Genomic DNA, 12,102 nt, shown 5'->3' on the forward strand with positions numbered 1-12,102 from the left:
CAGCAGGAGGTCCAGCGTTACCCCCTCTCCAGCAGGGCCGTCTACATATTGCTTGAGAAAACTTTCCTGGACACACTTAACAAATTCTGCCCCATCCAATCCCTTAGCACTATGGCAGTCCCAGTCAATGTGAGGCAAGTTCAAATTGCCTAATATTTCAACTGCACAGCTGTCTGTGATCTCCCTAATTCCAAGTTCAAGTTTATTATCATTGGAACACATACCCAGGGTATAAATGCCATGAAAGTTAGCTTTCTGCACCAAGAGCACAGTACGTTACAAACATGACAACATAAGTTAACACAAATTATACACAACTTACAAGTGTGCAAAGTAAACAACTAAATTAACAGAATGACCCTGGTGCAAGTCGAGAGGGAGAAAAGCAAATAAAGTCCGAGGCGGTGTTAGGGTTTCTCAGGTGGGTTCAAGAATCTGACGGCAGTGGGGAAGAAGCTGTTGTTGAAGCTTGTGGTGTGGGTCTTCAGTGTGGGTCTGCTGACTGTTGGGGTGGACATCTCATCAAAGTAATCTCCACCTTGGTCAGCATGGGCAAGTTGGCTGAAGGGCCTGTTTCTGTGCTGTCTAACTCTGTGACTCTGGGGCTCCATCCCAGGCAACATCCTGGTGAATCCCCTCTGCACCCTCACCAGTGCAGTCACATCCTGTAGTGTGGTGACCAGAGCTATGCAGCTCCAGCTGTGCTCTGACCAATGTTTTATAAAGTTGTACCATAACCTCCCTGCTCTTATATTCTATACCCCAGCTAATGAAGGCCAACATCTCGTACACCTCCTTCACCACCTGAACAACCTGTGCTGCCACCTTCAGGATCCTTGGACTTGCGCACTGAGGTCCCTCTGTTCCTCAGGGCTCCCTGGAGCCCAACCATTCATGGTGTTATGTCCGACCTTTATTTGACCTCCCCAAATGCATCACCTCACACTTTGAGGATTAAATTCCATCTGCCCAACAAAGAGGACTCACTCCACTGGCAACACCGCCGCTGTTTTTCATGACATCTACAAGCGTTGTAATCATGCTTCTGACAATCCTATCCAAACAGCTAAAGAGGAAGTGGCAACACAAGTAGATAGGGTGGTAAGAAGGTGTGCGGCAGACACCCTCCTCGGCTGGGACACTGCGAGAAAACTCAGGAAGTCACAGTGCAGCTATGTAAAACTTTGGTCAGACCACCTTTGGACCACCTGACACGGATTTCCCCCGGGCCTTTCTCTTTCCCTGGTTTACCACCTTGTCCGTTGTATCCTGATAAAGCCCTTCGGATTGTCCTCAACCTTTGTCCACCAGTGATGTTTCGTGGCTCTTCTTTGCCTCCGAGTTTCTTTTTAAGCACACCCCAAACTGCCCCCCCCGCACACCCCAAAATGCCCCCCCGCTCACCCCAAACCTCCCCCCTGCTCACCCCAATCCTCCCCCCGCACACACACACTCCACAGACACACCCATCCCCCACATACTCCCCACATACAACCACACACCCACACATACCCCATACACCCCAAACATCCACCCCACATTCACCCCCCCCCACACATCGCCCACTCCCCCACTACAACCCCCCCACAACATCCCCCACAACCCCCTACACATCCTCCCAACCTGCGCACACACCCACACACCCCCAACACACCCCCCACACACCTCCTACACACCCTCCAGACCTTCTACAACCCCACACACACCCAACACACTCCCCATACACACCCCACACTCCCTCCCACACTCAACCCCCACACACACTGCACATTCCCCCCACACTCACCCACCACACCCCCAACACCCCCAAAACACCCTCCACAAGCCCCACACAACCTCCCACCCCCCACACCCACACACAACCCCCCAATGCACCCCAGCGCACTCCCCAACGCACCCCCCACACACAACCCCATCCCCCCATGCACCCCCAACGCACCACCACACCACACCCTAACACACCACCAACACACCCCCCACACACCTACCACCACCCCCCAGCGCACCCCCCCAGTGCATCCCCCACACACCTCCCACTGTGCCCCCCAAACGCTTCCAACATTCTCTCACCCACACTCAACCCCCTCACACACTGCCCACTCCCCCCACACACACAGACCAAACTACACCCCACACTCACAACCCACACACACACACCCACACACGTCCACCTCCCACACACAAACCAAACTCTTCCCCTACATTCTCTATACTGACCCCCCACACTGCCCCTTGCACCCTCTATGCTCCTCTAATGAGATTGAAATCGTCCTTCCAGCAATTCCGCACCTTAATTTTCGGACCATCCTTACCCCTTTCCGTAAATACTTTGAACCTTACCGAGATGGTCACTGTACCCAAAGTGTTCTCCCACTGACACCCCAACCACTTGCCCACCTTCATTCCCCAAGATCAGGTCCAGTACTGCCCCTTCTCTCGTTGGACTATCTGGTTCAGAAAGCTCTCCTGGATCCACTTTAACAATTCCAGCCCCCCCAGACCTTTCACACTTTGGCAGTTGGTGTGGCAAGTTTGAGCCTCTGTGATTTGTCTCTGGATCTGATCCCCTGTCTCCCACTGACCATTGGGAGGCCTGTAGTATAATTCCCAACAAAGTGATCAGCCCTTTTGTTTTCTTACTAAGTTCTATTTGACCTGATTTGAAGAGTGTTGAGACATCCTCCCTCATACTGTATATCACATTGATCACATCAATTGATTGTTCCATTTCAGGCTTATACAAGTATTGCGAAAACACCTCTGATTCTGCGGGAGAACCTGAACCTTGCGTCACTGATGAACACGATTGTTTTCCACACTCGAATGCTGGACGATTTGGATGGCCTGCTGCAGGAGACTGGAGTCCTCACCCCATTCTGGTGCCTGTCACCGTTTGTTGTAAAGTCACACCTGATCTTCAGCTCTTTGGTGTTTGTTAGTCCTGAGAAGGAGAGAAAGCAGAGCCAGGAGCAGGAATTATCCAGCCAGCCCTTCGAGCCTGCTCCACCATTTTCCAGACCACGACTGATCTTCCATCCCAAATCCATTTTCCTGTACCATCTCCACATCCCTCGACTCCCTTCACAGCCAGAAGTCTGCCCACCTCCGTTTTGAATGAACACGGTGACTAACTCCGCACCAGCCTCCAGGGCAGAGAATTCCACAGGCTCCCCGGCCTCTGCAGAGACCTCTCCCCACCCCAGTGCAAAACGCCTCACCCCTTATTTGGAGTGTGTGACCACCGGTCCGAGACTCCTCGGTCCTCATTGTGTGATGAGTTTCCCACTGTGTGTTGTGGCTGAGGCTGGGAATTTCTGAATGGAAAATTCAGACAACCTTTCCCTGTTCTCCGGGGAAAGGAATGGGTTGACCCCTGTGTGTTTGGAGACAAGTTTCAAGGCTGAAGTTAAATGTGATTTTAAAAAAAACCTCACTCCATTGAGCTGATGATTTCCAAACAGTGTTTACTCTCAGGGTGAGAGGGAAAATGAGGAGTTGCCCATTACCCTGCAGACAGTCTCCAGAGAGTGTGACCAGGGGCGTCATGTGCTGGTGCTCCAGTACTTCGCACCTCTGAGAGGTTACCCTGGTATCAGCTGCCATTGACCGCAGAGATGTGTTCACCTGCAGTTCAGTGTGGCTCCATACCTACCCAAGCCCCACCACTCGGACCCCACCACCTTGTCCCCTTGTCCTGCTTTCAGGAACCTAATCAAAGCTGCTCGTGGGTAACAACTCCTGACCAGTTTTACCTTCTCGCCCTGTCCCTTTCTCCCTTCCATGAAAGTGCACATTCACACAGTGAATCCCTTCAAGCAACAAGGGCCAGACTACTTGTTGGATTAATAGTCTGACACATGTATTTTTTTCTGTGGCAGTTTCTCCCCATCTTTGTTTGAGAAGATGTTTTCACAAAGTGCGGAGGACCCCACACAACTGCAGTACCTGATTGCCTTTCCAATGGTTTGCTCCCACTTCTCCAGCTGTATTCATGACATGTGCCCTGAGGAGGTAAGTCCCCAAGGGTCATCTCAATGTGGCTTCTCTGAGCTGAAATGGCAGATGTATTGGAACCAGATCTTCAGTAGTCTCAGCCAACAAAGGGAAAGCAGACACTTAAACTTAAAGTTAGGTCTTTCAAGTCGAATGTCGATTGAAGACTTCTTTGCTTCACACAAAGGAGTTATGAAGCTCTCTCAGAATCCCAGTATTATTGTACACAGGAGGAGGCTGATCAGCCCATCGGCAGTCTGCTTACACCACTCCCTATTTTGTGACAGTCTGTCACTGAAGGAGGTCGGTGCCCACGAGGATCCCTGCTGGGACCACTGCTGATCACACTTCAACACAGCCCTGTCCATCACGGAAACCAGCCTCTCCTCCATGGACTCTGTCTACACTTCCTGCTGCCTCGGTAGAGCAGCCAACATAATCAAAGACCCCACCCACCCGGACAGTCTCTCTTCTCCCCTCTTCCATCAGGCAGAAGATACAAAAGCCTGAGAGCACGTACCACCAGGCTCAAGGACAGCTTCTATCCCACTGTTATCAGACTTTCGTACGCTAAAAGATGAGCTCCTGATGTCCTAATCTACCTCATTGTGGCCCTTGCACATTACTGTCTACCTGCACTGCAGTTTCTCTGTCACTGGAACACTATATTCTGCATTCTGTTTTCTTCTTATGACCTTGATGTACTGATGTGATGAAATGATCTGTCTGGATGGCACACAAAGTTTTTCACTGTACCTCGGTACATGTGACAATAATAAACCAATCCCAATTCCAACACCATTCAGATTCCGGAAACAGCAACAGTTTCTAAATTTGCACATGATATCGAATTAGGAGGTGAGGGGATGGTGAGGATCAATAGGAGGACATTAGTAAACTTGCAGAATGGGCAGATGAAGTTCAACACAAAATGGGAGTTAGGAAGTTTGGAAAAGTTACTTTTCACCATACCCCCGGAGGTGGGGGTTGGGGGGGTGGGCGAGTGTCGGAGTGGGATATCAGAGTACAAACACACCAATCCGCAGCAGCTGTGCCACGGGTTAGCAAGGCTGTAAAACAAACCAGGCACTGGGTTCTGCTCCAGGAGTGAGAGAGTTCAAAAGTAGGGAGGTAACGTAAAGCTTGTATTGAACCTTGGTTGCACCAGACTTGGAGGACTGTGTCCAGTTCTGGCCAGCACATTACAGAAAGGACAACGGGGCACTGCAGAGGGCGCAGAGAAGGTTCACTAGGATGATGTCAGGAATGCCAGGACGTACACATCAGGAACAAAGGAGCAAACTGGAAAAGCAAAACACAGCAGATGCTGGAAATCTGAGATAAAAACCGAAGGTGCTGGAAACACTCAACAGGTCAGGCAGTGTCTGTGGGGAGACAGACAGTTAATATTTCAGGTCTGAGACCCCTCATCGGAAGTGGGTTGTTGAAAATAAGCTGTTGTCAAGGCCATTTGGTTGACAAGGTAATGAGAGCAATGAGAGAGAGAGAACGCAGGGGGGGGGGTGTAAGATCAGCAGGAAGTGCACAGAAATGGAGAGAGAGACTGAGCCAACATCACAGTGGATGACTGGCAGACCTGGCCGGTTCTGGTGCAGACACACAAAGCAGCTTCCCTGTGGCTGGAGAATTGGATTTCGAGTCTGGAAGGATGCAAGGTGCCCAGGTAGAGGATGATGTGTTGTTCCTCAAGCTTTGTCAGGCCTTTTTACAGTGCAGGAGGCAGAAATTTTAAAACTTTATTCATGCAGCACGGTAACAGGCCCTTCTGGCCCAACGCGCTGCACAATTACACCCATGTTAACCTACGAACTGGCATGTCTTTGGAATGTGAGACCAAACCCGAGCACCCGGAGGAAACCCACGCAGTCACAGGGAGAACGTACAAACTCCTTACAGACAGCGGTGGGAGTTGAACCCCGATTGCTGATGCTCTAATAGCATCACAGTAAACGCTACGCTACTGCGCCGCCCTTGGTGTCCCATGTATACGTAGTCCAATTCTCTGCACCTCTCTCCAGACCTGCTTCTTCCCCAGAGCTAAGCCAACTCCTTTTTTGAACAAAAGGTAAACTATGTGAACTCTGGAATCCTACCAGATCTGTGCAAGATTGAAAGCGGTCAGTACAGCCACAATTTCCATCCTTAATCCATTTGGATGTACAGTATTTTGTCCGATGAAGTTTGTCTGAGCCACTCTCTAACCACAAGATCACAAGACAAAGGAGCAGAAGTAGGCCATTCGACCCATCGAGTCTGCTCCATGAGCTAAACTGAAACTATTTGCATATTGCCCCAATTTCCAGCCTTTTACCCATATCCCTTGATAACTTGACTAATTAGATACCTATCAATCTCCTCCTTAAATGCTCCCAATGATCGGGCCTCCACAGCTGGATGTGGCAACGAATTCCATAAATCCATGACCCTCTGGCTAAAGCAATTTCTCCTCATTTTTGTTCTAAATAGGTACCCTCTAATTCTAAGACTGTGCCCTTCAGTCCTGGACTCACCCACCAAGGGACACAGCTTAGCCACATCTACTCTGTCCAGTCCTTTCAACATTCTAAGTGTTTCTATGAGGTCCCCTTTTATTCTTCTGTACTCCAGTGAATATAGTCCAAGAGCCGACAAATGCTGATCATACGTAAGCCCTTTCATTCCGGGAATCATCCTTGTAAATCTTCTCTGAACCCTCTCCAACATCAGTACATCCTTTCTGAGATAAAGGGGCCCAAAACCGCACACAGTACTCCAAATGAGGCCTCACCAGTGCCCCGTAGAGCCTCGTCAACACATCCTTACATTTATACACTATTCCTCTTGAAATGAGTGCCAACATAGCATTCGCTTTCTTTATCGCCGACCCAACCTGGAGGTTAACTTTTAGGGTATCCTGCATGAGGACTCCAAGTCCCTTTGCATTTCCGAATTTTGAATTTTCTCCCCATCTAGACAATAATCTGCCTGTTTATTTCTTCTTCCAAAGTGTACAACGGCACATTTCTCAACATTGTATCTCATCTGCCATTTTTTTGCCCACTCTCCTAAACTGTCCAAGTCTCTCTGCAACCTTTCCGTTTCTTCAACACTTCCTGTTCCTCCTCCTATCTTGGTGTCATCTGCAAAACTTAGCCAGAAAACCATTTATTCCATAATCTTAAATAATCAATATACAATGTAAAAAGAAGCAGCCCCAACACCGAGCCCTGCGGAACACCACTGGTAACCGGCAGCCCACCAGAACAGGATCCCTTCATTCCCATCCTTTGCTTTCTGCCTATCAGCCAATGCTCCACCCATTCCAATATCTTTCCTGTAATTCCATGGGCTCTCATCTTATTGAGCAGCCTCTTTTGCGGCACCTTATCGAAGGCCTTTTGAAAATCCAAATACCCAACATCCACTGCTTCTCCCTTGTCCATCCTACTTGAGATTACCTCAAAAAATTCCAATAGGTTGGTCAGGTAGGATCTTCCCTTAAGGAAACCATGCTGACTTGGACCTACCTTGTCCTGCAGCTCTAGGTATTCCATAACCTCGTCCTTAAGGATCGATTCCAATAACTTTCCAACCACCGATGTCAGACTACTAGGCCTGTAATTTCCCTTATGCTGCCTCCCTCCTTTCTTAAACAGCAGAACTACATTTGCGACCTTTCAGTCCTCCGGAACCATGCCGGAGTCTATTGATTCCTGGAAAATCATCTCCAATGCCTCCACAATCTCTAAAGCCACTTCCTTCAGAACCCGAGTGTGCACTTCATCCGGTCCGGGAGACTTAGCTGTCCTCAGTCCATTCAGCTTCCCAAGCACCTTCTCTCCAGTAATCTTGACTGTACTTAATTCTATCCTCTGAGACCCCTGACTATCAGGTATACTGCTGATGTCCTCCACAGTGAAGACTGATACAAAATACTCATTTAGTTCCTCCGCCATTCCTTTGTTACCCATTATAATCTCTCCCGCATCGTTTTCAATCTGTCCTGTATCAACCCGTGTCTCTCTTTTACTCTTCATATATTTAAAAGAACTCTTAGTATCCTTCTGTATGTTATTTGCCAACTTCCTTTCATAATTTATCTTTTCCTTCCTAATGACTTTCTTAGTTTCTTTCTGTAAGTTTTTAAAAGTTTCCCAGTCTTCTGTTTTCCCACTAATTTTTGCTTCCTTGTACACCCTCCCTTTTGCTTTTATTTTAGCCTTCACCTCTCTCGTTAGCCACATTTGTGCCATTTTTCCATTCATAATTTTCTTCTTTCTTGGAATATATCTATCCTGCATTTTCCTTATTACTTGTAGAAATTCCTTCCATTTCTGCTCCGCCGTCCCTTCAGCTAGCTTCCTCTTCCAATCAGTTTGGGCCAGCTCCTCTCTCATGCCACTGGAATTTCCTTTGTTCCACTGAAATATTGACTCACCTGATATCAGCTTCTCCTTTTCAAACTTGAAACTAGACTCAATCATATTATGATCACTACTTCCTGAGGGTTCCTTTACCTTTAGTTTCCTAATCACCTCTGGTTCATTACACAGCACCCGACCCAAAACAACTGATCCCCTGGTGGGCTCATCAACAAGTTGCTCAAAAAAGCTATCCCGTAGGCATTCTACAAACTTTGTCTCCTGAGATCCACTACCTTCCTGACTTTCTTAATCGACTTTCATGTTAAAATGCCCCATAATTATCTTGACACTGTCTCTCTGACACGCTTTTTCTACTTCCAACTGTAACTTGTAGTCCACATCCCTGCTGCTGTTAGGGGGCCTATATATAACTGCTATTATTGTCCTTGCCATTTCTTAACTCAACCCATAAGGATTCTACTTCTTCAGATCCTATGTCCCTTCTTTCTAGTGATTTAATATCGTTGCTTACCATCAGGGCCACGCCAGCCCCTCTACCTACCTGCCTAACTTTCCTATACACTGTCTACCCTTGGACATTCAGCTCCCAATCACATCCATCATTAAGCCATGACTCGGTGATTGCCACAATGTCATATCTTTTAATCTGTAGTTGTACTAAAAGGTCATCCACTTTATTTCTAATGCTACGTGCATTTAAGTACAGTATGTTCAGACCAGTATCTGCTACTGATTTCTATTGCTCAGCAAATTATCCTGTCTCTTCCCCTGCCTGTCCTTCTTGCCATCTTCGCTGCACACTATCTTGGACTTGTTTCTGTTTTCCTCTTCCTTGACCCTAACATCCTGGTTTCCTTCCCTCTGCCAAATTAATTTAAACCCTCCCTAACAGCTATATTAAACATTCCCGCCAGGATGTTGGTTCCCTTTGAGTTCAGGTGTAACCCATCCTTTTTGTATAGGTCATACCTCCCCCAAAATAGATCCCAATGATCCAAGAATTTGAAGCTCTGCCCCGTTACTGGAAGGATGTGGGGTCTTTGGAGAGGGTGCAGAAGAGGTTCACCAGGGTGCTGCCTGGATTGGCAGGAGAGCTTGGACAAACTTGGGTTGTTTCCTCTGGAGCGGCGGAGGCTGAGGGGAGACCTGATAGAGCTTGACAAGATTATGAGAGGCACAGATACAGTAGACAGCCGGTATATTTTTCCCAGGGTGGAAATGTCTAATACTAGGGGGCATTCATTTAAGGTGAGAGGGGCAAAGTTTAAAGGAGATGTGCGGGGCAAGTTTTTTTGGGTGCCTGGAATGCGCTGCCAGGGGTGGTGGTGGAGGCAGATATGACAGAGGGGTTTAAAAGGCTCTTAGAGAGGCACATAGATGTGCAGGGAATGGAGGGTTATGGACATTGTGGAGGCAGAAGGCATCAGTTGAGTTAGCTTTTTAATTAATTTCGGCACAACATTGTGGGCCATAGGGCCTGTTCCTGTGATGTACTGTTCTATGTTCTATGAACACAGTGCTCAGAGATTAAGATTTAAAGTTGGATTTACTGAATTAGTCTGACTGCATCAAATGATGTGGATCTGTTGGGGGGTTGTTAGTTCAGGCCTGCTTTAATTGTAGTCACTGATGGAAGTGTTATATCTATCTTTCTGTGCAGTACCCTGTCCTCGAAAGTCGAAGCATTAAGCTCTGTGCCAGTTTTCTGGATGAAATCGCCAAACACGCCAGTGTTTGTATTATTGAAGCTCTGTTTGAGCAACGGAACCTCAGTGAGAAGGTGAGTAAGTTTTTGTGGATGGAGTATCTCTTCCTCAGCAGTCTACCATTGTACTGATGCACACCTCCTTTGGCTCCTTTTTCTACAGCTGCTTGCCCAAGTACACTGCTCAGACCATCAGCAAGCTGTCAACAAGAAGCGGAAGAAACCTGCCGGCAAGAAAGCTGAGCCCAACCGCGAGAAGCCAGGTGTAGAAAGCCAGCGTAAGGACAGACTCATCGTCACCAAGTAGGTGAAGGGGATGGAGTGTTGAGGTTATATGACTGATTCAAGCAACCCATTTACATCAATCAGTGATGACTCATGATGAAACTGTGTTGCGATAAGTTGATCTGGGCACAGGGCAACATCGGTTTGGGCACACGTGAAGCACGATACCGTCACTGGGTAGTTACCGGGTACACTTTCCAGTTGCAAAAGCTGGTGATAGATCAAACCGGGTAGTTCCCAGCTTAGTCTGTTGTATCCTCATTTAAGCACATTGATGTGCAAAGGGATCTTGGGGTCCAAGTCCACAGCTCCCTAAAAGTGGCCACACAGTAGATAAGGTGGTAAAGAAGGCGTACGGCACGCTTGCCTTCATCATGAGGGGCATTGAGTTTAAAAGTGAGGAAGTCATGTTGCAGCTGTATAAAGCTATGGTCAGGCTGCACTTGGAGTATTGTGTGCAGTTCTGGTCGCCCCGTTACAGGAAGGATGGGGAGACTTTGGAGAGGGTGCAGAAGAGGTTCACCAGGATGCTGCCTGGATTAGAGGGCGTAAGCTATAAGGAGAGGTTGGACAAACTTGAGTTGTTTTCTCTGGAGTGGGGGAGGTTGAGGGGAGACCTGACAGGGGTTTATAAAGTTATGAGAGGCATCGATAGGGTAGACATTCAGAGTCTTTCTCCCAGGGTAAAGGTGTCTAATAGTAGAAGAGGGGGCAAGTTTAAAGGAGAAGTGGGGGGCAATTTTTTTACACAGAGTGATAGGTGCTTGGAACGGATGGCCAGAGGTGGTGGCAGATATGATAGTGTGAATATGCCGGGAACGGAGGGAAATGGATCATGGGATTCGTTTAATTTGGCATCACAAAGAGCCTGTCCCTGTTGTGTGTTCTGTGTACTGAGTACCTCAAGACATCAGCTTTCATGCCACAATGATAACGTGTGATTCTGAAGTGCCACAAGTACAACCTTGGAACACGAGAGAAAAAGTCGCATGGAAATGTGCTGTACAAGGGCCACTGAGATTTGTACTGGCAGTGGCAGGGCATGGGGAATTCTGGTCTGGGAGAGAGAGTCACGGTGGGATGGACCGTTTCATGATGAGTTGGGGTGGCGAATGGGGAAAGACGCAGCCAAGGGAAGGGAGGGTCATCGTCAGATTGGGATCTGCTCCTGGGCCACAGATCAGGGAGGCTCTGACAGCATTTGTCACAGTCAGGGTTAGTGCTCTTCTATTTTTTTCATTTTAGTTTATAAGAATGACTTGATTGATATGTCCTTCATTTTTAATTAATGATCATGTGATATAATAGCAAATCTGGGTTAAAAATTTGTAAAATCAATTCGTTTTCAATTTTAATCAATTTTATGTTCTAATTGTAAAAGGCTACATCTTTTGTTAGGTGACATGGAGCAGGATTAAACAGCTATGAATCAGTCCAGCCACCTGAGTTTGATCTGGATTGATCCCAACATTCTGCATGATATACATCATGTCTGCAACAGTATTGGCACCTCTACCCTTGCCCAGGCAGCTTTGCCAGCCTGTGCTGAGATGTGGCAATGTGATAGGTGAAAGCTGGCTGTCAGTGACAGCTGGAATTCCATCCAGCAGCCCTGAGAGGGAACAAAGCAGGAAGGGCACCAGCCCTCTGGGCCACATGGTTTATCCAGGTTCATTCAGAGCCAGAGCTCAGCCAACCTGCAGGTTCTGGGTCTGGGTAAGCAGAGTTTTGGTC

At 47.8% G+C, this 12,102-nt stretch overlaps 1 protein-coding gene across 1 annotated transcript in view; it reads left to right on the forward strand.

Annotated features, from left to right (window-relative positions):
* Positions 1-12,102, forward strand: part of LOC127566986 (nck-associated protein 1-like) — a 120,490-nt gene that overhangs the window by 71,017 nt on the left and 37,371 nt on the right. Inside the window, exons 17-20 of the mRNA XM_052009573.1 lie at positions 2,734-2,879; positions 3,879-4,011; positions 10,039-10,158; positions 10,247-10,386. Of these exons, the coding sequence (XP_051865533.1) occupies positions 2,734-2,879; positions 3,879-4,011; positions 10,039-10,158; positions 10,247-10,386 (539 nt within the window). The remainder of the gene's footprint in view (positions 1-2,733; positions 2,880-3,878; positions 4,012-10,038; positions 10,159-10,246; positions 10,387-12,102) is intronic.

Source organism: Pristis pectinata, chromosome X, assembly GCF_009764475.1.
Source record: "Pristis pectinata isolate sPriPec2 chromosome X, sPriPec2.1.pri, whole genome shotgun sequence".
In the NCBI taxonomy this organism is placed as follows: Eukaryota; Metazoa; Chordata; class Chondrichthyes; order Rhinopristiformes; family Pristidae; genus Pristis; species Pristis pectinata.